We start from the raw sequence: 22,959 nt of genomic DNA, 5'->3' as shown, positions 1-22,959 counted from the left end.
GTTAGGCTAAAGTACATCAGAGCTGCATCAATAATATCAAATATTCAGAGGGACAATTTGACCACATCTAATTATTTGGGGTCCTTGTTGTGGTTTGAATCAACAACTATTAGCCCAGTCTTGAAGATCCTGTGGGAGCTGTGCTTAGGTGCCAGTGAAGAGTTGCACCAGGGCTTCTGGGATTGTGGGTTTAGCAAAATCTTAAATTGTAAAGATTTTCCTTCAACTGCTCACATTTGTGTAGCAAATTCAGCTTGGAGACCTAGTTCAGGTGAGCACAGATTCAGTCAGACACTTTGATGCCTTTTTTAAAGATTGCATTTAATGGAGTCAATGAAATTTAGATGAAGATTACAAGAGAAAGAAGCTAGTCTGCTTATCTTTGTCCCGCTGGGTGAGAATTAATGGGATGCTTTTACTCAGAATATTTTAACACTCGTTCGATGGCCGCTGAATGACTCCAACGGGTTTAAATCAAGGTGAAAGTGGAAGATTTATGTGTGTACATATATATATATATATTGCACACACAAATTCAGACACAGACTTCTTGATTTAATCTTACTTGATTTCACTTTCTCTGATTCGGCTTTCATCCAGGTCCTCAATGAACTTCTCTCCCTTCATCCAGTAGATGAGAGGACTCGCATCTCCGCTGTAGCCAAAGAATGCTCGGCAGGTCAGGTTCATGGGGATTCCTGCAAAAACACACATCACAACACAAGTCCAAATATATCATCTGTGAAAGCAGCTTTCTTATGGAGCCTAGCCTGTGGACAGCTGTATGATTTGTTCTCTCTCTAAGAAATAGAAGTGGCAACAAAGATCGTGAGGGAGCTTAGATCGACATCACTATAACCCTAAAACTGCCTCAATCCTTTTCCAAAACTATACTAGACACACAAATACTGCAGGCCTGTGAGAGTCTATAAAGGAGATAACAAACACAGATACTCTCTACTGAAGTAAATGTGCGTTTCCTCTCTGGGCCACTGGAGGTCACTATGGTTCCATCTTTAAGACAGGACGGCTCCAAGCGACACAAACACACCTTTCACAGACATGTGTTAGGGCAAATTCTTCAGTCTTTTGTATCGTGGCACACAGTCCTAAGCATCTGATGCAGCGATTCAGCAGGAACTGCAATACTTACGTTCGGCCTGTGTTTGCAATCATCAGAATAACATACACTGAAATTAAAGCTAGCTTCATATCTTCATCTCTCTCTCACTCTCTCTCTCTCTCTCTATATATATATATATTTTATATTTTGTTGATAATGTATAATGAACGCCTTTCTGTTTTATGTTTGTGCCAACCCAAGATTCTGTTTAGTAAACAGCGTATAATTGAAAAGTAGATGCTTCCAGAAAAATCTGCATACAATTTTCTTTCTGGGAAGCTCTTTGATCAAAATGCCAATATTAAAAAAAAAAAAAAAAAAACTCAGACTGTCAGCCTTAGATGGTTCTGCAAAATGTAGTTAGAATGTGCCCCTCGCTGCGCCCAGAATCGCTTAGTTACTATAACTGTAACAAATGTCTGTTATGGTGTATGCAGGCGTGTTTTTGTATGAATTTGGAAATTGGAGCAAGAACATCTTAGTTAATCAGGTCTCTACAGCGTGTTAATTGTGTTTGTCTGTGTTGGCCTCTATTCATTCACATCCAGCAGAGAGGATAATCCAGACGGCTGAAAGCTGTTATTCTCATTAAAACTCTATTGGAAGCGTTTGTGCCATCATAATACCATAACTGACCTCCTGTGTCCAAAACAATTTACAGAAAATGGATGAATGAATTGATGTGAAAATGTCTGTATAAATGGTGATGTGGCACTGAGCAAGTATGTTAGTAAGGACTAAAAACCCAGCTTTTAGAAAATGGTCTCACAACTTTTTACATTTTTTGAAAGTTATAAGATGTAAAAAAAAAAAAAAACATTCTTAAAGTAATGCTTAACTTTAGTAATATTTGAATTACGTTCTCATAATATTGAGAGAAAAGGTTCTTAGAACAAAACTTTTAGGGGACCTTTTAATAATTTTCTTTGCACTTGAAGAAAATTTTCAAAATGTTGTGAGAAAAAAAGTCTTACAACAATAAAAGAAAACATTCAAATAATGATATCTTTTGGGTGGAAAAGTTAATGGAACATTGCAAGAAATGTTTTTGTAACATTTAAATAACCTTCTAATCCCAAAAAAAAAGAGAGAAAAGAAAAGAAAAATAACTGGACATAACATTTTAGAAACAATGTTCCCTCAACGTTTTTAAAACCTTCTTTGTGTAAATGAGTTTACATGATAACTGAGCAGAGACGGATCATTGAGGATTGTTATTATTACATCATTATCCTTATTTACCCATGAACAAGAAAAACAAGGAAACCCTTGTCAATTGTTGACAGGACTCACTGCTTTTCCCCAAGCCACCTTGAGTAGCCAAATAATGTAGGAGGTAAATGTAATTCCCAAAATATTCTGCTCCTTCAGTCAAGTCTCTCTTAGAGTAGTTCAATAGCAACTAGCTGAGTAAAGACTGATCGCTGTGTTTGGCAGAAGCCATTACAGAGAAAGACTGTAAAGCGTCAAGTAATAACAGAGTTTGTGAATTCACAAGGTGAATCAAATGCACCACAGTCTCAGGTTTAATGCTGTCTTTGACGTTCCTCCTCTTTCAGTCGGTTTCAATCAGAAATACAGATCAACAGATGCTCATCAGACCGATTCACTGGGACTTTTTTGCAGAACTGATAGATGTGGCAAATCCTTACATAGAAATACAGCAACTCATATTTGTGCTTTTTCAAGCATCTGCAGGGAAAGATGATATTATTCATAACTCATGAACCTGTATTACTCTCAAATCTAACCTACATGAACAACAAAGCTGAGCAGATGTATAATGCATGTGCACACTATGGATTCATGAACATTTCAAAAGGAATTCCTGCTGTCTGAAGTCAGATTCCACTAGCTACTGTACAACATTATTATTATTTACACAGACGATCAGACTCGTTAGGATCTAATCCAGTGGTGAACATCTTCAAGGAACGAATCTGAGACAAACTTTTTAGGCCAGTTCAGTCCTAGAACGATAACTATGAAGATAAAAATAAAAATATAGTAATATGGTTATGTCCAGCAGTTGTGAGCATTGTTTTCCCAGAGCAGCAATCAGAAATCCCTATGAACATCTATGGCCACCTCTGATCATCACCTTACACTGGAGAAAGTCCAGCCTCGGATGAACCTGTAGGATCCCAGCCCTCACACTGGGTCCACCAACACTGCTCACAATACGAGACTGGCTTTTCTTCTGTTATCTTGTGCAGATAAGGCTGTGTCTGGCTGAGCATCTGACGTTTCTGTAACAATTTAATTCCACTAACAACCATCCCCGGTTTAGTGGCTGTTCGCTTTATTGCTCTACTTTATGTCTGTCCCAGGCACGAGTTTAAGAATTCAGGTTGTACTTCCTAAAAAATAGCTTGTCTTAAAACTGTGGGCACTTAGGCTTCTCTCAATCCATTTAATTAAAACAATACTATAAATTACAAGCAGTTCTATCAGGGGGAAGGTAAACTGAGAGCAAGCTAAATTATGACCTTGCGGTGCAGGAGCATTTTCAGCTGCACAGCATAAATCCCTGACAAAGTAGTGCTGACATGTCAATCACTGGTGCTTTCCTCCGTGAGTGCTGCGTTCAGATGGAGTATTGTGAACGAGTGGAGCTTTTACGGCTGAGAGGATCCAGAGATCGTGTAATGACTGAAACTCATCCTGCAGAGGCTGTTTGTTTGACTCAGACAGCTGACTTGGATGCGTCCTGCCATAAGACCCTTCAATGTATAGTGAGAGCAGCTGAGAAGATCATTGGTGTCTCTCTCCCCTCCCTGCAGGACATTTATGGAACTTGATTCAACCCGTAAAGCCCTCTGCATCACAGGTGATCCCACCCACCCGTCTCACAGCTTCTTCAGTCTGCTGCCATCAGGGAGGAGGCTGTGGAGTCTCCAGGCCAGGACCAGCAGACTGAAGGACAGCTTCATCCAGCAGGCTGTCAGGAAGCTGAACTCCCTTCCTCCCGACCCCCCCCCCCCACAGCCCCCACCCCCCCAGGTCCTTCCCCTCCCCACTTCCACTAACAAACTCTGACCTGACCCAGTCACTTTGTGCAGTATTGGTCTGATCACTACCTCATTCAACTACCTTTAGTTTCAATAAATAACTGCTTTCTGAGCTTTTGTCACTTTAAATAAATCCGAATAAGCTCTTTTGCACTACAAACATTTTATCTGCACTGTTTGTTTACTTTACTTGTTTGCACTGTATCTGCCATGTGCTGCTTTATTTAACTATATTTTATTTTATAAATGTTTTTACATGCTGTTATTTGTATAGTTGTTTTTTATATTTAGTCTGTATCTATCTGTATTTTCATGTTCTTCTGTTAGTGTTATTTGTATGCACCAAGTAGCAGAGTATTGCAATTTCAATTCTCTGTATGTATGTGCTATATATGTGGAAGAATTGACAATAAAGCAGATATTGACTAAAGCTGAGGTCACATCGGTCCTGCTGAACCTTCAGAAGCCGTTCATCAAACATTTCTCTCCACTTTTTCTTCTTCTCTCGGTTTCTGTCTGTAAGTGCTGCTCACACTTTCTGTCTCTCTCAGCAGCATCCTCTCTGAATTTCTGGAGTAGAAGATTCAAGCGTGACTAGCAGGAGAAACTTCTCTCAAGACCAGACTAATAGCTTGTGATGAGCAATAGACAGAAAGCAGGAGGAGATGTGTGTCTGACCTCAATACAAACAGACAATCAGCACGGCCATGCTTGCCGATAATGGAATCGCTCTGCTAAAAGTGAGCTTAAACAATGATTCTGACTGCCAATCAACACTTTCCTCTGCAACGCTTAGACTGGCACAGAGAGAACCTACCTGGGATAACACACATGACGATGTGACTGTGACCTTCAGTAACAATGTGTTTTTGACACACACACACACACACACACACACACACACACACACAGGTTTGTTTTTGTGAAATGTGGGACATCCACAACCATAGGTTCTTAGAAACAATGTTAGAAACAAAAGAAACACACAACAACAACAAAAACATTGTTTATTTTATTTTTATACTAGTGTTACAAAAAGAGAGGTTTTTGAAGGGTTTTTTTTTTCAGGTTTAGCTCACTTTTGGGTACAAATGAATCCCCAAAATATGGTTAAGTAGGTACACACACACACACACACACTGCAGCTCTCTTTACTGCTGCAAAAGTCTGGAAGAGAATGTCAAATAATAATAATAATAATAATAATAATATATTTATTTTGTATAGCACCTTTAAAAGCAGCTTTCTCAAAGCACTTTACAGACAAGCATAACAGCAAATGAATAAACACAATGTAAGTACAAGAAAATAAACGCATAAAATCAAGTTCATGTAAAAGCAATCCTAAAATAAAAATTTTAAGAAGAGATTTAAAAGTCACTAATGAATGAGTTGTATGGTCCCTGGCCATGACCCCAGAAAGTACTCTTGCACCTGAATTTTTAAGATATTGCAATTTTTCCAGTGATGATTTAGATACCCCAGCTAGAAGACCATTGCAGTAGTCAATGCGCGAAAAGACAAAAGAGTTAATCAACTTTTCAACTACCGAAAAGGATAACATAGGACGTAGCCGGGCTATATTTCTGAGGTGATAAAATGATGTCTTAACTGTATTCTGGACAAAAGGCTCAAATGACAGCGTGGCGCCAAATATGACACCCACATTTTTTAATTTGGACTTAAACTCCAGTGCAACACCATCAACAGACGGAGTAGGAGACCCAACCTTTTGCAGTTGATGTGGAGATCCAAGGAGCATGACTTCTGTTTTTGAGCCGTTTAGAGATAGAAACTTATTGGACATCCAAATCTTTATCTCAGCAATACAGTTAGAAAGATGCCCAATGTTCACTTGCTGACCCGGGTTTAGTATGGATATAAATCTGTGCATCATCACAGCAACTGTAGGAAAGTCATGATCTTCATCTCTGGTTGGTGACAGCTCAAATCTCTCACACTATAAGAAAATGTCATCCTTCAGCTTTATGTATGAGAGAATATACAGCAGTATACAAAGACAAGTCAAAAGTGCAACAGCACATTAGACACTTCACACAAACATTTGGTCTAAAATGAACAATTCTACCTTTGGCTTTAGTGTGCTTTAGTGAGATCCAAACATTCCTTTGGCAAATCTACAGTACATTATATATTCCAAACTATCCATGACTAGGCAGAAAACACAGCGGTCCAGAACACCTTAGCGGATCAGAATGCTGGAGAACACTGAACCTTCACACAAAGGTTTCCTAGGTAACCCTGCTCAGGTTGAGTTGAGAGGAAGAACAATAGAAGTGTCTTGGCTTCATACACATAAAAGGATTAATTATTACCCGCCGTCCCCCATGAACAGAAACAGAAGGAGTGAGACGAGCACCGAGCATGAGGAGGGCCTGAAATAAACACTCCTGCCGCAGTGACTTCCAAACATGACTGACAAACAAAAACTCCCAAACTTTGGCATAAATCGTGCTAATCAACAATCAGAGAGTTTCTTTAGCAATTGCTGGCACAAGGTGCGAGCACGGTCCCTGTGCTAGCGACAAGTGGCTGCTGTTGTCTTCTGCTGGTAATTAGATTACGGTGCAAACTACTCTCTACAAAAAGTATTTAATTACTTATTACTAATTAGCTTCTAAATCCTATATCAACCTTGACAAGTTAATCATACAAGGATAGGCATGAAACAGTTATTTTTAATTCTTTCTAATAAATAATAGATAACTACATAAATTATTCTGGTCACACTTTAGATTAGGGTCCAATTCTCACCCTTAACTAACTATTAACTCTGACTTTTGCCTCAGTATACTCCTAATCACTGCTTATTAATATTTAGTAAAGTAGTAGTTAAGTTTAATAATTGGTTAGATTAAGGATTCGGAATAAGGTCTTGCAGAATTAGACATTAATATGTGCTTTTTAAGTAATAATAAACCACCAATATCCCAGTAATATTCACGCTAATAACCAACTTATTAAAATTGAGAATTAGACACTAAAGTGTTACCAATATTCTTATTAAGTAACCAAAGTATTTGGACTTAAAATTTTCATCTTAGTTACATTATATTGTATTGTATATAAATGTTCTACAGTCTATACACAGTTTTAAGTTCAGTTAAATAAAAAGTAACTGTAATTAAATTAAAGAAAAAATAAGAGTAATCCCTTACTTTAATATACAGCATATCCAAAACCTCAGAACAATCTGATGATGTAACAGAAACTGTGAACTCTCTCTTTTCTAGCATTTTAAATACAGTTGCTCCTTTAGGGTTAAGGAAGGTTAAGGAAACTAGTATGACACCATGGTATAATGAACATACTTGCACCCTAAAGAGAGCAGCCCGAAAAATGGAGCACAGCTGGAGGAAAACAAAACTAGAGGTATTTTGTATTGCTTGGTGGGAAAATAACCTATCCTGCAGAAAATAACTAAAAACTGCTACAGTAGGTAGACATTCAAAAGGCTTTTTACAGCCGCACGTACTGCCGCCGCAGCATTTGTAAAGTGCATTTGCAGCTTTTGACCACTGAGTGGCAATTTAACCACAAGTTATTAAACAAGCGCATCAAACCACATTTTCGCAAATAGACGTCAGTTTTGCTTCACTGATGTGTTACATTTGACTGCTTCAGTCACAGAAAATGAAAGAAAAACTCTATAGTTTAAATATTCAATATATTTAATATTCACAGATGAAAGTTTGGTATTTATGAAGTTATGTGCATTTCTTAGAACGAATTCAAGAAGGATAAGTGTCAAGCCTGTAGCTGAGCCTGTCTTTATATTTTCTCTAAGCTACATGGTATTAAACCATATTTTAGATTTGACACATTTAAAAGGTGTGGAGTATTATTTATATTATATTAATTATGTGTTTTATTATTCAAAAGAAATTGTGGTTTACTTTGCATCGGAGCATTATAAGTGGTAGCCTATTTTAGGGGGGCTAGGCTAAATGGATTAATATGCAAAATGTCAATATTTTCATATATTATGCATATATTTTAATTTATATTTTAAATATAAATATATTTTTTCACTTTAATAGAACAACATGCATTTTTGTTATTTGTTACCTGTCCTTTATTTTACATAACTTATTGGGAAAAAGACATTTGTCTGTAAACTGATTAAGAAATTGTTGCATGTTTAGTAAAACGTGAAGCACTGTATAATTTTGTTCCCATTATTTAGGCTTAATTAGCCTTAAAAAAAAAAGAACGATTAAACTCAAGTTCTCTCATTATAATCAACAAAATTCACACAATCTAAAAAAAGCGCTTTAGTAATTGACAACTTAAGTGATTTTAAAGGGAGCCTTCTTGTTTTTAAAATTGGGTAATAGCATATGGCCTAAAAAAAATCCCATATATGATATATGATTTAAACCGATTTTTAAATAAATATTCAAATGACTTAGAAATTATACAAAACAAGTTTTAATATAGTTCTTTATCATTCATTTAGCAGTCAAATTTATAACTGCGACAAGATGATAAAAAAACAGTAATGTTATTACCTTAATGCTGGAAAGACCTTTATTTCTATTTATTTATTTATTTAATACTAGCCCATCATGCATCTAACCATCCACTCCGCTTTAAGAGCTGTTAAGATTAAAACTGGCAGCTCCACAGTGAGCCAGTGTCATGGACGGAGGACCTGTAAATATATTTTCTAGTCTATATTTCCATATATATATATATATATATATATATATATATATATATATATATATATATATATATATATATATATATATATATAATTTTTTTCTTACAGAACTTATTTGTAAATAGAGCAGACAACTTTCTGTGTGTCTACACCAGACACGAGAGTTGTCTTCCATGCCCCACTGCGCTAAAAGTGTGTCTAAACTTGATGACATCACACTGTAGTGTCAAATCATCTGAACTTAGTATCAGTGCACTTCATCATAAACAGAACGAGCATCGGTTCACTGATGGGGATTGTGTCCAGTGTATCCATCACTGGGGTCTGTTGTCTTTTGTTGGATCGCTCCACTTGTGTCCGGTGTAGACCTGGCATGCATTTTTTATTGTTTTATGTTACAGCCCTGCTTGTTTTTAATGTTTTTATTAAAATTTCCTGGACTGAGCCCAGCTGGTGGAATGACCTCCCAATCTCAATTCGTCTTTACTCATTTTCAAGAAACATCTAAAGACTCATCTTTATCGCCTGCACTTAACCAACTAATATTAGCACTTTTCCTTTTCTTGTCTTTTCATTTAAAAAATAAATAATAAAAAAAACTTGGCTATGCGTTCTGTACTAGACTAAATGAGATTGTCATGGCGCTTGTATACTGTTGTTGTTCTCTTGTTGACCTGACTGCTTCTATTGTTCTCATTTGTAAGTCACTTTGGATAAAAGTGTCTGCTAAATGATTAAATGTAATGTAAATGTAATCTGTATTGACTGCATGGTCATATCGTATTATTTACTGCCATGCGACCTACAAAAGTAAAGCTTGGCGAGTCGATCAACGAGCATTGCTGCAGGTTGATTTTTGGCGGATGTGCTGTGCTTGTGTTCCCGCGGACGTCTTCATTTCGTCGGGTGAAACATCTCTCTCACTTACAGCAGAGTCTATGAGCAGCAACAACTTCCCCTCCATGTGTACTGATACCAGAAAAACGCTCCGCCTTCACTCCGTGAATAAGGTATTTCAGTATGTTTGAAATGTTATGTTCAAAACGTAGCCTATAAAACAAAAATAACAGGAGAGTTTCAAAGTGTCTAAGGCTATTGTGTGTAAACTTTTTTCCCTATCACATGCCAAACTAATAACATTGGAAGCATTAAATCTTTAATTGCTGCTTTATGTTGTGCAAATTTTGTTTGTGATGAAAATAACAGAACATTTTTGTCAGTTATTTTATCTAAACAGATCGATTAACTTCTCCAAGTTTTCAAAATCAGATAGCATACCGATAATGTAGTAGCACTTTAAGATTAAATTTGTTTGAATGCATTATTGCGAAAGTGATTGCGTGTGAATGTGCTTTATCGGTATAAATCATGCTTTAACCTGAAAATAATCAGTCCAAGAAACAGACAAACTCTTAACATCATGCTCGACTCTTGCAGTCATTGTAACCTTCTGATCAAGCTATAGCTAAATATGTTTAACATTAATTCTTGTTGAATTTGCAGTTATATTATGGGCTGTTGGCATGAAATGTACTCGTGATGGAGTGCTCTTAGAGTGAAAACCACGACGTTCATATTCAATCGTTTGTGCAAAAATGAATGCACATTAATGACAGGGAGGCTTTCTAAAGTGATCTCATCACTTTAATTTTTTTCCTGATAATGAATTTATAATTTTTTTATTAACATAATATCGTGGTGTCTCACATTCATTAAAGGGGGGGGGGGTGAAATGCTATTTCATGCATACTGAGTTTTTTACACTGTTAAAGAGTTGGATTCCCATGCTAAACATGGACAAAGTTTCAAAAATTAAGTTGTATGATTGAAGGAGTATTTCTGTTCCAAAAATACTACTTCCGGTTTGTCACAAGTTTCGGAAAGTTTTTTTTCTAGTATGGCTCTGTGTGACGTTAGATGGAGCGGAATTTCCTTATATGGGTCCTGAGGCACTTCTGCCGGAAGAGCGCGCTCCCGTATAGCAGAGCACTGAGAGCACAACAGACTTCACTGATCAGAGCGAGAGCGTCGCCAAATGTCACAAAAGAAGTGTGTTTTTGGTTGCCAGGGCAAGACAACCCTGCACAGATTACCAAAAGAGAAACAGCATTAAGGGACCAGTGGATGGAGTTTATTTTTACAGAGCATCAACGGAGTTGTGCAAGTGTTTGTGTTTGTTCCCTGCATTTCGAAGATGCTTGTTTTACAAACAAGGTCCAGTTTGATGCCGGATTTGCACATCGTTTATTTCTTAAGGATAATGCAGTCCCAACGAAAAAGGGTCACAATCGTGTGTTGGAACCGCATGCGGTGAGTGAAACGGCTTCAAATATCTCTATGTTGTTAACTTAGCTATCGGCGCGTAAGCACATCAAATAAACAACATGCGATGCTGGCATCAAACTGCATGAGTAAAACTGCTTCAAATATCTCTTTGTTGTTAACTTAGCTATCGGCGCGTAAGCACATCAAGTAAACAACATGCATGTTGTCATCAAACTGCACTTTCCACATGTACAGCTTAAAAAAAAAAAAAAAAAAAAAAAAAAAACGACAAAGTGGAACTTAATCATTTTCCAAAACCGCTAAGCAAATATATATACAGTTTCAGTACATATCACATAGAGCCGCTGTTGTTGCTGCTGCTCTTGTTAAATTTCAGCCTCTGGATCATAAATATACGCTGAATCTGACTGTTAGCAATGGTTTGTTTTGGTTGGTTTTGTCCTCAGGTAAAGTCACAGCTTCCAAACGCTATCAGCGCAAAAGCCTACTAGCTCTCGTGATTCTTTAGCTCCGCCCACACGTCACACCTACAGGCGCTCGTGTTTTTCCGGGAAAAATCGGTACAGACTATCTTTCTCTTATGAATATAATAAAACTAAAGACTTTTTGGAGTTATGAAGGATGCAGTACTACTCTATAGGTACTCAAGATTAACAGGATATTGAGTGAAAACGAGCATTTCACCCCCCTTTAAAACATCTACAGAAAGCTTGAAATGTTTTTCAAACGAAAACGAATTGTGTAATCTGTGAATGTTGCATTTCTCTTGTCGGAGAGAGCCAGCACTGTGAATTTCATCTTGCAGCCAACAAGAAAACATTTGTTTATTAATAAATAATTAAAAAGTCAAATTTTTCACAATTATTAGGCTACTTCTGCGTATGCTTTATGGCAAACTTAATGCGTGTGCTTGAGCGCAGAATATATTAAGATTTGATTGTGTAAATTTAATATAAAACTCTGATTAGTTGAATATAACAAAGGAACGACTAGAACTAGAAAAATCTTACTCGTTTCATCAGTATAACACAAAAGGAAATAACTTGATGTGACATGATCACCTTTATATTTAATTTTGTTCGAATATGTATAACTGTATAACCTTTAGTCGATTAATCATTCTAATAATTAGTAATAATTATCTAGATAGGTTTATCCATTATCAAAGTAATCGTCTGTTGCAGCTCCAATATTAAGTATGAGAATGTCGGCCAGCGTTCCCGATTTACTCACACACACATATACACCTGAGACAAACACTAATATAAATGCAAAAATGTCCTTTTGACTAATTCCTTAAGCACTGAGACTCACAAGCATAGTGATCAGCTGCTCTTCCAGCAGACACATTAGTTCAGATTTTTCACGCACAACTCCCAGACTGGTAGGCGTTTTGTGTCAGGGAGTTTTGAATGGAAGAATGAATGAACAAGCACATAAACCTGGCTAAGGTTAGTGTTACTAACATCACAGACTGTTTATATTGAAGGCAGTCTTTGATAACGACAGCTTGTGGAAAGTTCTACTATATGATGTAATAGTGGTGGATAAGCTCCAGAGAAGATAACACCTGCTTCAACACCACTGCCTGTTTAACCCCGCCCACCAATTGAACATTATTCAACATGATTCAGATTCCTTCCGATCCCAAAATTAGGAAAGAGTGAATGAGATCTATTCTGAATGAAGTTCCAGACAGCATCAGTAAAAACTTTGTCCTTTGTTCAATTGATTTTACCATGGATTTGTTTAAAACCAAGGCACATTTTGACTAGGATTTTCAAAAAGATTGAACCTAAAAGAGCGTTCTGATGAGTGATGCATTCTCATATATACATATGTCTATATAGCCTATTATGTTTTTTTTGTTTTGTTTTTTATGTACAAATCTTGATAACTTTGTTGGTGGACCTTGGAGAACAGTACAAAATAAAAGCAAAAGGCATGTTCATGACCCCTTTAATAGTGACCTCGAAGATCAGACACTAGGTCAAGCAGTGAACACATAGCACTTAAACTACTAGCTGTTTAACAGCGCAAATGTTGAACTAACTCAGAGTCTACAGTTACAGGCCTGCATTTTAGGGAAGCACTGAGCCAAAATGGTTGTGTCTTTAACAAGCAGTAACTCGCTGACACTTGAAGAAGCCTAAAGTAGTGTTGCTGTGTGATACACGAGCCGACATGGAAAGGCTTCTGTTCAAGACTAAATCACCTTAGCACAACAGAAACTCACAAATAACCTTTACATTTCTGAAAACTGTTCAATGTCTGCCTCTTACAGATGAGTTTAACATGATACTTTCATCAAAACGTCCAACATTTCCAAAGCAGGTTAAAAAAAGGAAATTAAATCAGCCTCAGAGCAAGACGAAATTATGCTCTGCAGCTGTTTTTTTTTTTTTTGAGTAATTAAAGTGCATTTTAAACAAATACTCTCCATTTGCTCTTCATTTGTGGAAGGGATTTTAATGTCAGTGCATGATAGAGAAAGTCTATCCAGTAAGTCAAGGTCAAATTTTAAAGTAGTAATAAGAATTATATAAAGTGCAAATCTCTTATGTGTGGTTAAACTATTAGACAAACAAATGTTCCCTCTCATCTGTCTACATCGGTCCATTAGACTGCAATTTCCCTGTGTAATTTTCTGTAAGACGGTTTCCTCTCTCTAATCCTTCACACTCGTTCCTCTTTAACGGAGGTATCAGAACTTTAAATGAGTTCCTAACAGCCCCCGTCCCCTCTCAAGCTCGACATCTCTTCAGCATTTCCCTAATAAACACCCTCTCCATCTTATCTCCAACAGACCATGCCTGTGCCATCACACGCAGGAGGGCCACCACTCTACAGCCCTAATCGCAGCGCTAATGCTGATTACAGCCACGGCCACCGTCGAGAGTCTTATCGCTGCTGCAGGGACACGCTAACAGGCCCGAGGAATGCCTGTTCTCTCCTCCTGCGGGTCTCGGCCCGGTTTATTTACTCTTCTCTCTCTTCCCTCGATTCCGGTCCTTGTCCCTCACCGCAGCGGCCAGAAACACAGTGAGGTGTGATTGTGAGTCTAGAATCGCTCCTGTACGGTCATTTCTGAGACTGACAAACAACAAGAACTAGTTCTTTCAACTGCACTGATTTGGGACATGTTCTTGATCATTTACATTAAAACAAAGTACTAATAAAGGTAAGCTAATTAATTGAGATGAACAGAGATGCAGTGAAAGAGAGAGAGAGAAAGAGAAATGGTCTACACAATCACTGGTGGTAAACAGGGCCTTGTTTGATCTGGACTTTAGAAACATGAGGAAAAGACAAGTCTCAAATGAAAAACACATGGCGAAACAAACACTTCAAACTGTAACAAGGAGTCAGAGACATTTGGATCCGTATGCAGTGGTTTAATAAGACAGACAGACAGGCAGTAATCAGAGCACCGCGTCAAGTATGTCAGGGATATCCAGAATCAGTAACAGTACATTTACATTTAATCATTTAGCAGACGCTTTTATCCAAAGCGACTTACAAATGAGAACAATAGAAGCAGTCAAGTCAACAAGAGAACAACAACAGAATACAAGTGCCATGACAAGTCTCAGTTAGTCTAGTATAGTACGCATAGCCAGGTATATATATTTTTTTTATTTTTATTAAATGAATGTGGTCAGTGAAGCTTAATTGATGATCCATCACAACTCCTAGGTTTCTGGCTGTCCTCGAAGGAGTTATGGTTGACGAGCCCAGCTGTATAGAGAAGTTGTGATGAATCAATGGGTTAGCTGGAATCATCAGTAGTTCAGTCTTTGTAAGGTTAAGCTGAAGGTGATGGTCATTCATCCATCTAGAAATGTCACTCAGACAGGCTGAAATGCGAGCAGACACCGTCGGGTCATCAGGCTGGAATGAGAAGTAGAGTTGGGTGTCATCAGCATAGCAGTGATAAGAAAAGCCATACTTCTGAATGACAGATCCTAAAGATGTCATGTAGATGGAGAAGAGAAGTGGTCCAAGTACTGAGCCTTGAGGAACCCCAGTAGCAAGGTGGTGTGACTTTGAAACATCACCCCTCCAAGACACACTGAAGGATCTGTCAGAGAGGTAGGACTTAACCCACAGCAGTGCGGCTCCAGAGATGCTCATCTTTCTGAGGGTGGACAGGAGAATCTGGTGATTAACAGTGTCAAAAGCTGCAGACAGGTCCAGTGAGATGAGTACAGGGGATTTTGAAGCTGCTCTTGCTAGTTGCAGGGCTTCAGTAACCGAGAGCAGAGCAGAGCAGTCTCAGTTGAGTGGCCACTTTTGAAGCCAGATTGGTTGCTGTCCAGGAGGTTGTTCTGTCCAAGGAACATAGAAAGCTGGTTGAACACAGCCCGCTCAAGTGTCTTTGCAATGAATGGAAGCAGGGATACCGGTCTGTAGTTTTCAAGAAGCGCTGGATTTAGAGATGGTTTCTTGAGCAGTGGGCTTATCCGAGCCTGCTTGAATGCTAAGGGAAATGTTCCAGATTGAAGAGAGGAGTTGATATTGTGAGTAAGTGAAGGTATGACTGAAGAAGAGATCAGTAACAAGCAGAGGTCGGGACAGGCAGCAGATAATCACAGTCAGTATAAACAATCCAAGATCAGACACCGAAAGAACACAGTTTATATAGGGGAGTGGTAATGGGGAACACCTGGTGGTTATTAGCCCTAAGCATGGGATTATGGGAAATGGAGTTGGGAATGGAAATTCAGAGTCCTGAGTGGAGTGCCCTCTATTGGAGTTCATGGGCACTCCAGCTGATGAACGTGACACAAACACAGAGAGAATCAAGACCTGTAAAAACCACATCCACTTCATCATTGGAAATTAAGAGATGAGAATTATACATACCTGAAACTTACAATGTATTTGATAAACAGAAACTGATGAATAATAAATCATTTTAAACACTCTAAAATACATGGACAATTAAAGTATTTTAAAAGACCAAATCACTGAAAAAGAATTAGACCTTAACGCTTTGTGGTCCCGATGGTATTTTAAATGAAACAAAGTCTACTTTCATACTAAAAATATTTTAACTTCATTCTCAGTTCCTTATTGTCAGTTTACACTGAAATTTATTTTGCATCCATAAAGTCAGATTATGCTCATATTATTACTAACACAATTTACAACAAAACACTTGCTCCTATATACAACATAGTCCAAACAGTTATCTCTCATTAAACACCTAATTGTTCCTGGTTAAGCAGAAAAACTAACTGATTGAACCATACATAAATAACATTTTAAAATGTAATAATTTAAAAAGAAAAGTTACATCTGTTTAAAGCTGCGGTAGGGAACTTTTGATGCTCTAGCGGTTAATAAACAGAACTGCTTGCATCTTGCGGAAGAACATCGTAGCCGGAACTACTTCTCTCTGTTTATGAAGAATCACAAAGGTACTGGGTTACTCCGCTGCGGTATCCTCGAAGCAATCTAAAATAGTCCGAATATAAACACTTATTTTAGGTGCACCCTAGTGATTCAGGACAAGCCAAAAACACGGTTTGTAAAATGGATTAATGGTGTACTCGCTTATTATATACATTTTTCTACATTTTGAACACAAACAAAGTTACGGGCCGCAGCTCTGATTGGTTGTTTCTTACCGGGAGTGATGGAGTTTCTGCAAATGGCAATAGGACACTGGGAGGAGCCAGAGGAGCTTGATTTTTTTCAAAGATTATCTGCCTCATATTCTACTGTCAGGACATAATGACAGGTTTAATAAATATGTAAAATATATATATTTTTTTTTACAAAAGTTCCCTACAGCATTTTTCATCGACTTCCAAAAATTATTTGATCCAATGTGCCATGGTGAATTACTTCTTAAAATAACTCAAACTAGCACAAGCAAAAGTTTATGATTTTGTATAATAGTTTACAAGGCTTAGTCATTATTGGCAACAACCTGCCTGGCTGTCGATGAACTTGAGAAAGAAAAAAAAACACAGAAAAGCCCTAATAGAAACTAGCAGAATACATTGAAATCAGTAACCGAACCGACTGTGAGGTGTGAGATCCACAAACCGGGCAAAATGGGAGAACCGCCCAACTGGAATTCTGTTAAAGCTGAGAACACCATCAAACTCGGTATGCAGAGTCTTCACCATTAAACATCAAAAATGTAAATAAGTGATCTCACCAAATCATGACAAAAGAAAAAAAAAACACATTGATTTGTGTAGAGATATCAAAAGAAACTAGAAACTTTTTAACCCTTAAAAACTGTTACAGCAACTCTTGACTAAAAATAACATTGTTCTTAAATTTTTTATAACTTTTGAACTGCTAATTCAATCTGAATCTCTTGTGAAGAGGAGATTCTCAGCTTTTTGAAGGTATCACATTTGTCTCATTTGGATCAGAGGCTTCATAATGAACATGGTTACGTCATCACATTTGGTTTGTCAAAAGAATTCTATGCAGTTTGTTCCTCTCAACCATACAGGAATGATTACTGATGCTTAACCCCATCCCAATATTATAAACAGTGGCTTACTTGGCTATGAAAGAAATGTTATATGTAGACAAATTGTAACTTGGAAGTATACCCCCCCCCCCCCCCAAAAAAAAAAATTCTCCTGTGTATAATGATACAGTCGTGGCCACAAAAATATTGGCACCCTTGGTAAATATGAACAAAAAATGCTGTGAAAATTAATCTGCATTGTTAATCCTTTTGGTCTTTTATTAAAACAAAAAACAAAACAAAAAAATCACAAAAATGTATCCTTTCATTGGATAATAAGAATTTAAAATGGGGGGAAATATCATTATGAAATAAATGTTTTTCTCTGGCACCCTTTTATTCAATACTTTTTAAAACCTCCATTTGCCAGTTCAACAGCTCTAAATGTTCTTCTATATTGCCTGATGAGGTTAGAGAACACCTGACAAGAGATCAGAGACCATTCCTTCATCCAGAATCACTCCAGACCCTTTAGATTCCCAGCTCCATGTCGGTGCTTCTCCTCTTCAGTTCACTCCTTCATTTTCCACAGGGTTCAGGTCAGAGGACTGGAATTGTTATAGCAGAAGCTTGGTTTTGAGCTCAGTGACCCAGTTCTGTGTTGTTTTTGAGGTTTATGTTTGGGTTATTTTACGGTTGGAAGATCAAAACATGGCCCATTATAAGATTTCTAACAGAGTCAGCAACTTACTGATTTTTTTATCTGTTGGTATTTGATATTATCCATGATGCCATGTCTCTAAACAAGATGTCCAGGACTTCCAGTATAAATATAGGCACACAACGTCAAAAATACAGCAGTATATTTCATTGTACACATTGGGTACTTTTTTCCTCTGTGTTCACCAAACCCATCTTGCGTTTTTGCTGCTAAAAAGCTAATTTCTAGTTTCATCTCACCACAGAAGCCAGTCCAATTTAAAGTCCAGTCATGGCTGATATCTGAATAAGCTTTAGTTTGTTTTTGAATGATGTAGGATAATTTTTCTTGTAACCCTCCCTAACAACATGTGTTGATGTGGGTTCTGTTTGATTTTTTTTTCAAGATTTTCTGAACAAGAAACTGAACTATTTTCTGCAATTCACCAGCAGTGACCCTTGGAGAGTCTTTAGCCACTCAAACTCTCCTCCTCACTGTGTATTAGGACGATATAGACCCACGTCTTCTTCCAGGCAGTTTTGAAACATTTTCTGTTGATTGGAAATTCTTAGGCCCTCCTGTGGGCTCACCACCTGCAGGAGGGAGCGTAAGTGACGTGACATTCAGCCAAGTATGGTGACCCATACTCAGAATTTGTGCTCTGCATTTAACCCATCCGAAGTGCACACACACAGAGCAGTGAACACACACACACACACACACACACACACTGTGAACACACACCCGGAGCAGTGGGCAGTCATTTATGCTGCGGCGCCCGGGGAGCAGTTGGGGGTTCGATGCCTTGCTCAAGGGCACCTAAGTCGTGGTATTGAAGGTGGAGAGAGAACTGTACATAAGGGGCCGGTGCATAGTGGATCGGGCGACAGTCGTAGGCGAGACCCCCGACGACCCGATCTCTGGACACGGAATCTGGCTTTAGGGACGTGGAATGTCACCTCGTTGGCGGGGAAGGAGCCTGAGCTTGTGCGGGAGGTCAAGAGGTACCGACTAGAGATAGTCGGGCTCACCTCAACGCACAGCTTGGGCTCTGGAACCACACTTCTTGAGAGAGGCTGGACTCTCTACCACTCTGGAGTTGCCCATGGTGAGAGGCGGAGTGCTGGATTGGGTTTGCTAATAGCCCCCCAGCTCAGCCACCATTTGTTGGAGTTTACCCCGGTGAATGAGAGGGTCGCTTCCCTGCGCCTTCGAGTCGGGGATAGGTCTCTCACTGTCGTTTGTGCCTACGGGCCGAACCGCAGTGCGGACTACCCGGCCTTCTTGGAGTCTCTGGGAGGGGTGCTGGAAAGTGCTCCGACTGGAGACTCCGTCGTTCCACTGGGGGACTTCAACACTCACGTGGGCAGTGACAGTGACACCTGGAGGGGTGTGATTGGGAGGAACGGCCCCACTGACCTGAACCCGAGCTGTGTTCTGTAATTGGATTTCTGTGCTAACCACGGTTTGTCCATAACGAACACCATGTTCAAGCATAAGGGTGTCCATCAGTGCACGTGGCACCAGGACACCCTAGGCTGGAGGTCGATGATCGATTTTGTGGTCATGTCATCAGACCTTCGGCCATATGTCTTGGACACTCGGGTGAAGAGAGGGGCGGAGCTGTCAACTGATCACCACCTGGTGGTGAGTTGGATCCGATGGCAGGGGAGGAAGCTGGACAGACTCGGCAGACCCAAATGTACTGTGAGGGTCTGTTGGGAACGTTTGGCCAAGCCCCCCGTCAGAGAGATCTTCAACTCCCACCTCCGGCAGAGCTTCAACAGGATCCCGAGGGAGTCTGGAGATATTGAGTCCGAGTGGACCATGTTCTCCACCTCCATTGTCGCTGCGGCTGCCCGGAGCTGTGGCCGTAAGGTCTCTGGTGCCTGTCGAGGCGGCAATCCCCGAACCCGGTAGTGGATATCGGAAGTAAGGGATGCTGTCAAGCAGAAGGAGGAGTCCTATCGGGCCTGGATGGCTTGTGGGACTCCAGAGGCAGCTGACAGGAACCGGCAGGCCAAGCGGACTGCAGCCCGGGTAGTCGTGGAGGCAAAAACTCGGGCCTGGGAGGAGTTCGGTGAGGCCATGGAGAAAGACTATTGGTTGGCCTCGAAGAGATTCTGGCAAACTTTTTGACGCCTCAGGAGGGGGAAGCAGTGCCCTACCAACACTGTTTACAGTAGAGATGGCACCTGTTGACCTCAACTGGGAATATCGTCGGGCGGTGGAAGGAATACTTTGAGGATCTCCTCAATCCCACCGACTTGTGTTCTGTTGAGGAAGCAGCAGCTGGGGACTCGGAGGAGCACTCGTCCATCACCCGGGTTGAAGTCATCAAGGTAGTTAAAAAGCTCCTCGGTGGCAAGGCACCGGGGGTGGATGAGATCCGCCCCAAGAACCTCTCTGGAGTCTCTGGATGTTGTGGGGCTGTCTTGGCTAACACACCTCTGCAACATCGCATGGCGGTTGGGGACAGTACCACTGGACTGGCAGACCGGGGTGGTGGTCCCTCTTTTCAAGAAGGGAGACCGGAGAGTGTGTTCCAACTAAAGGGGGATTACACTTCTCAGCCTCCCTGGGAAAGTCTATGCCAGGGTACTGGACAGGAGAATTTGGCCGATAGTGGAACCTCGGATCCAGGGGGAATAGTGTGGTTTTCGTGCCGGTCGTGGAACACTGGACCAGCTCTATACCCTTTCCAGGGTGCTGGAGGGTTCATGGGAGTTTGCCCAACCAGTCCACATGTGTTTTGTGGACTTGGAGAAGGCATTCGACCGTGTTCCTCGCGACATCCTGTGGAGGGTGCTCCGGGAGTAAGGGGTCGGCGGCTCCCTACTTAGGGCTGTTCTGTCCCTGTACGACCGGAGCAAGAGCTTGGTTCGCATTGCCAGCAGTAAGTCAGACCTGTTCCTGGTGCATGTTGGACTCCGGCAGGGCTGCCCTTTGTCACCGGTTCTGTTCATAATTTTTATGGACAGAATTTCTAGGCGCAGCCAAGGGCCGGAGAGTGTCCGGTTTGGGGACCATATGATTTCGTCGCTGCTTTTTGCTGATGATGTTGTCGTGTTGGCCTCCTCAGACCAGGACCTTCAGCATGCACTGGGACGGTTTGCAGCCGAGTGTGAATCGTCTGGGATGAGAATCAGCACCTCCAAGTCCGAGGCCATGGTTCTCAGTCGGAAAAGGGTGGATTGCCCACTTAAGGTTGGTGGAGAGTTCCTGCCTCAAGTGGAGGAGTTCAGGTATTTTGGGGTCTTGTTCACGAGTGAGGGAAGGATGGAACGTGAGATTGACAGACGGATCGGTGCAGCTTCTGCAGTAATGCGGTCGCTGTACCGGTCTGTCGTGGTGAAGAAGGAGCTGAGCTGTAAGGCAAAGCTCTCGATTTACCGGTCAATCTACGTTCTTACTCTCACCTATGGTCATGAGCTGTGGGTCATGACCGAAAGGACAAGATCCCGGATAAAGGCGGCCGAAATGAGCTTTCTCCGTCGGGTGGCTGGGCGCTCCCTTAGAGATAGGGTGAGAAGCTCGTACACTCGGGAGGAGCTCAGAGTATAGCCGTTGCTCCTCCACATCGAGAGGAGCCAGCTGAGGTGGCTCGGGCATCTATTTCGGATGCCTCCTGGACGCCTTCCCAGGGAGGTTTTCCAGGCACGTCTCACCGGGAGGAGGCCCCGGGGAAGACCTAGGACACGCTGGAGGGTCCCCCCGGAAGAGCTGGAAGAAGTGGCTAGGGAGAGGGAAGTCTGGGCGTCTCTGCTTAGACTGTTGCCCCCACGACCCGGCCCCGGATAAGCGGAAGATGATGGATGGAAATTCTTATTTTTTGTCCTGATGGTGGAAATGGGAATTGTCACTGCTCTAGCTCTTTTCTTAAAGCCACTTTACCAATTTGTGAAGCTCAATTATCTTTTGCTGCACATCAGAAATATATTATTAGATTTTTCTCATTGTGATGGATGATTAAGGGAATTTGGGCTTTGTTTTCCCTCCTCTTTATATTTCTGTGAAACAGGAAGCCAGAGCTGGATGATTTCATGTTTATAATCATCCTGGAGTGCTCAATATTGTGTATATGAATTGTAATATACTTCAGAGATATTTTACTCATAATAATTTCTAGGGTGCCAATAATTCTGTCCAACGAGTATTTAAGACAAACATTCATTTCATAATGATATTTCCCCCAATTTTTAATTCTTATTATCCAATAAAAGGATACATTTTTGTGATTTCATGTTCCTTTCATTACTGACAGCTGAAGCAACAGAGAGACATGAGAGAGAGCGAGAGAGTGTCATAGCGTTTGCAGTTTCGCTCCAGGCTAATCGGCCATTTCCAGAGGAGCTTCACTGAGACGTCCTGCAGGGGGTTAAAATGCTTTAGTCTGTTTATCGCATCTACACGATTTGCAGAAGTTGGATATTGAACTAGCACAGGAAATGGTTTTCAGAGCAAATATGAATAGTCCCAACAGATAGTGGACACTGAACTTCCCCACAGCCCACGAGTTATTACCCATCATTCAAAAAATCATTATTGGTTTCATGTGATGTAGTTGCCATTAACCGGTGATGGGTCGGCCGTGCAATAGAGCAGAAATTCTCAGTGCTGGCAGCGAAATCCTTTACACAAAACCCCATCCAGCAGCAGATGCTGTTCTAATGAGCCTACGGGGGCTCGGCAGGTCCAAACTCCCGTTTGACT

General features: G+C 40.3%; 1 protein-coding gene across 6 annotated transcripts in view; it reads right to left on the bottom strand.

Annotated features, from left to right (window-relative positions):
• Positions 1-22,959, bottom strand: part of LOC113094876 (interleukin-1 receptor accessory protein-like 1-B) — a 179,569-nt gene that overhangs the window by 11,969 nt on the left and 144,641 nt on the right. For all 6 annotated transcript variants that reach the window (XM_026260503.1, XM_026260504.1, XM_026260505.1 and 3 more), the window contains one exon: positions 566-698. In XM_026260503.1, coding sequence (XP_026116288.1) covers positions 566-698 — 133 coding nt within the window. The remainder of the gene's footprint in view (positions 1-565; positions 699-22,959) is intronic.

The sequence above is a fragment of the Carassius auratus genome, unplaced genomic scaffold, assembly GCF_003368295.1.
Source record: "Carassius auratus strain Wakin unplaced genomic scaffold, ASM336829v1 scaf_tig00215471, whole genome shotgun sequence".
NCBI classification, from domain to species: domain Eukaryota; kingdom Metazoa; phylum Chordata; class Actinopteri; order Cypriniformes; family Cyprinidae; genus Carassius; species Carassius auratus.
Note: the sequence above shows the minus strand (reverse complement) of the source record. Positions and strands in the feature narration are given on the sequence as shown.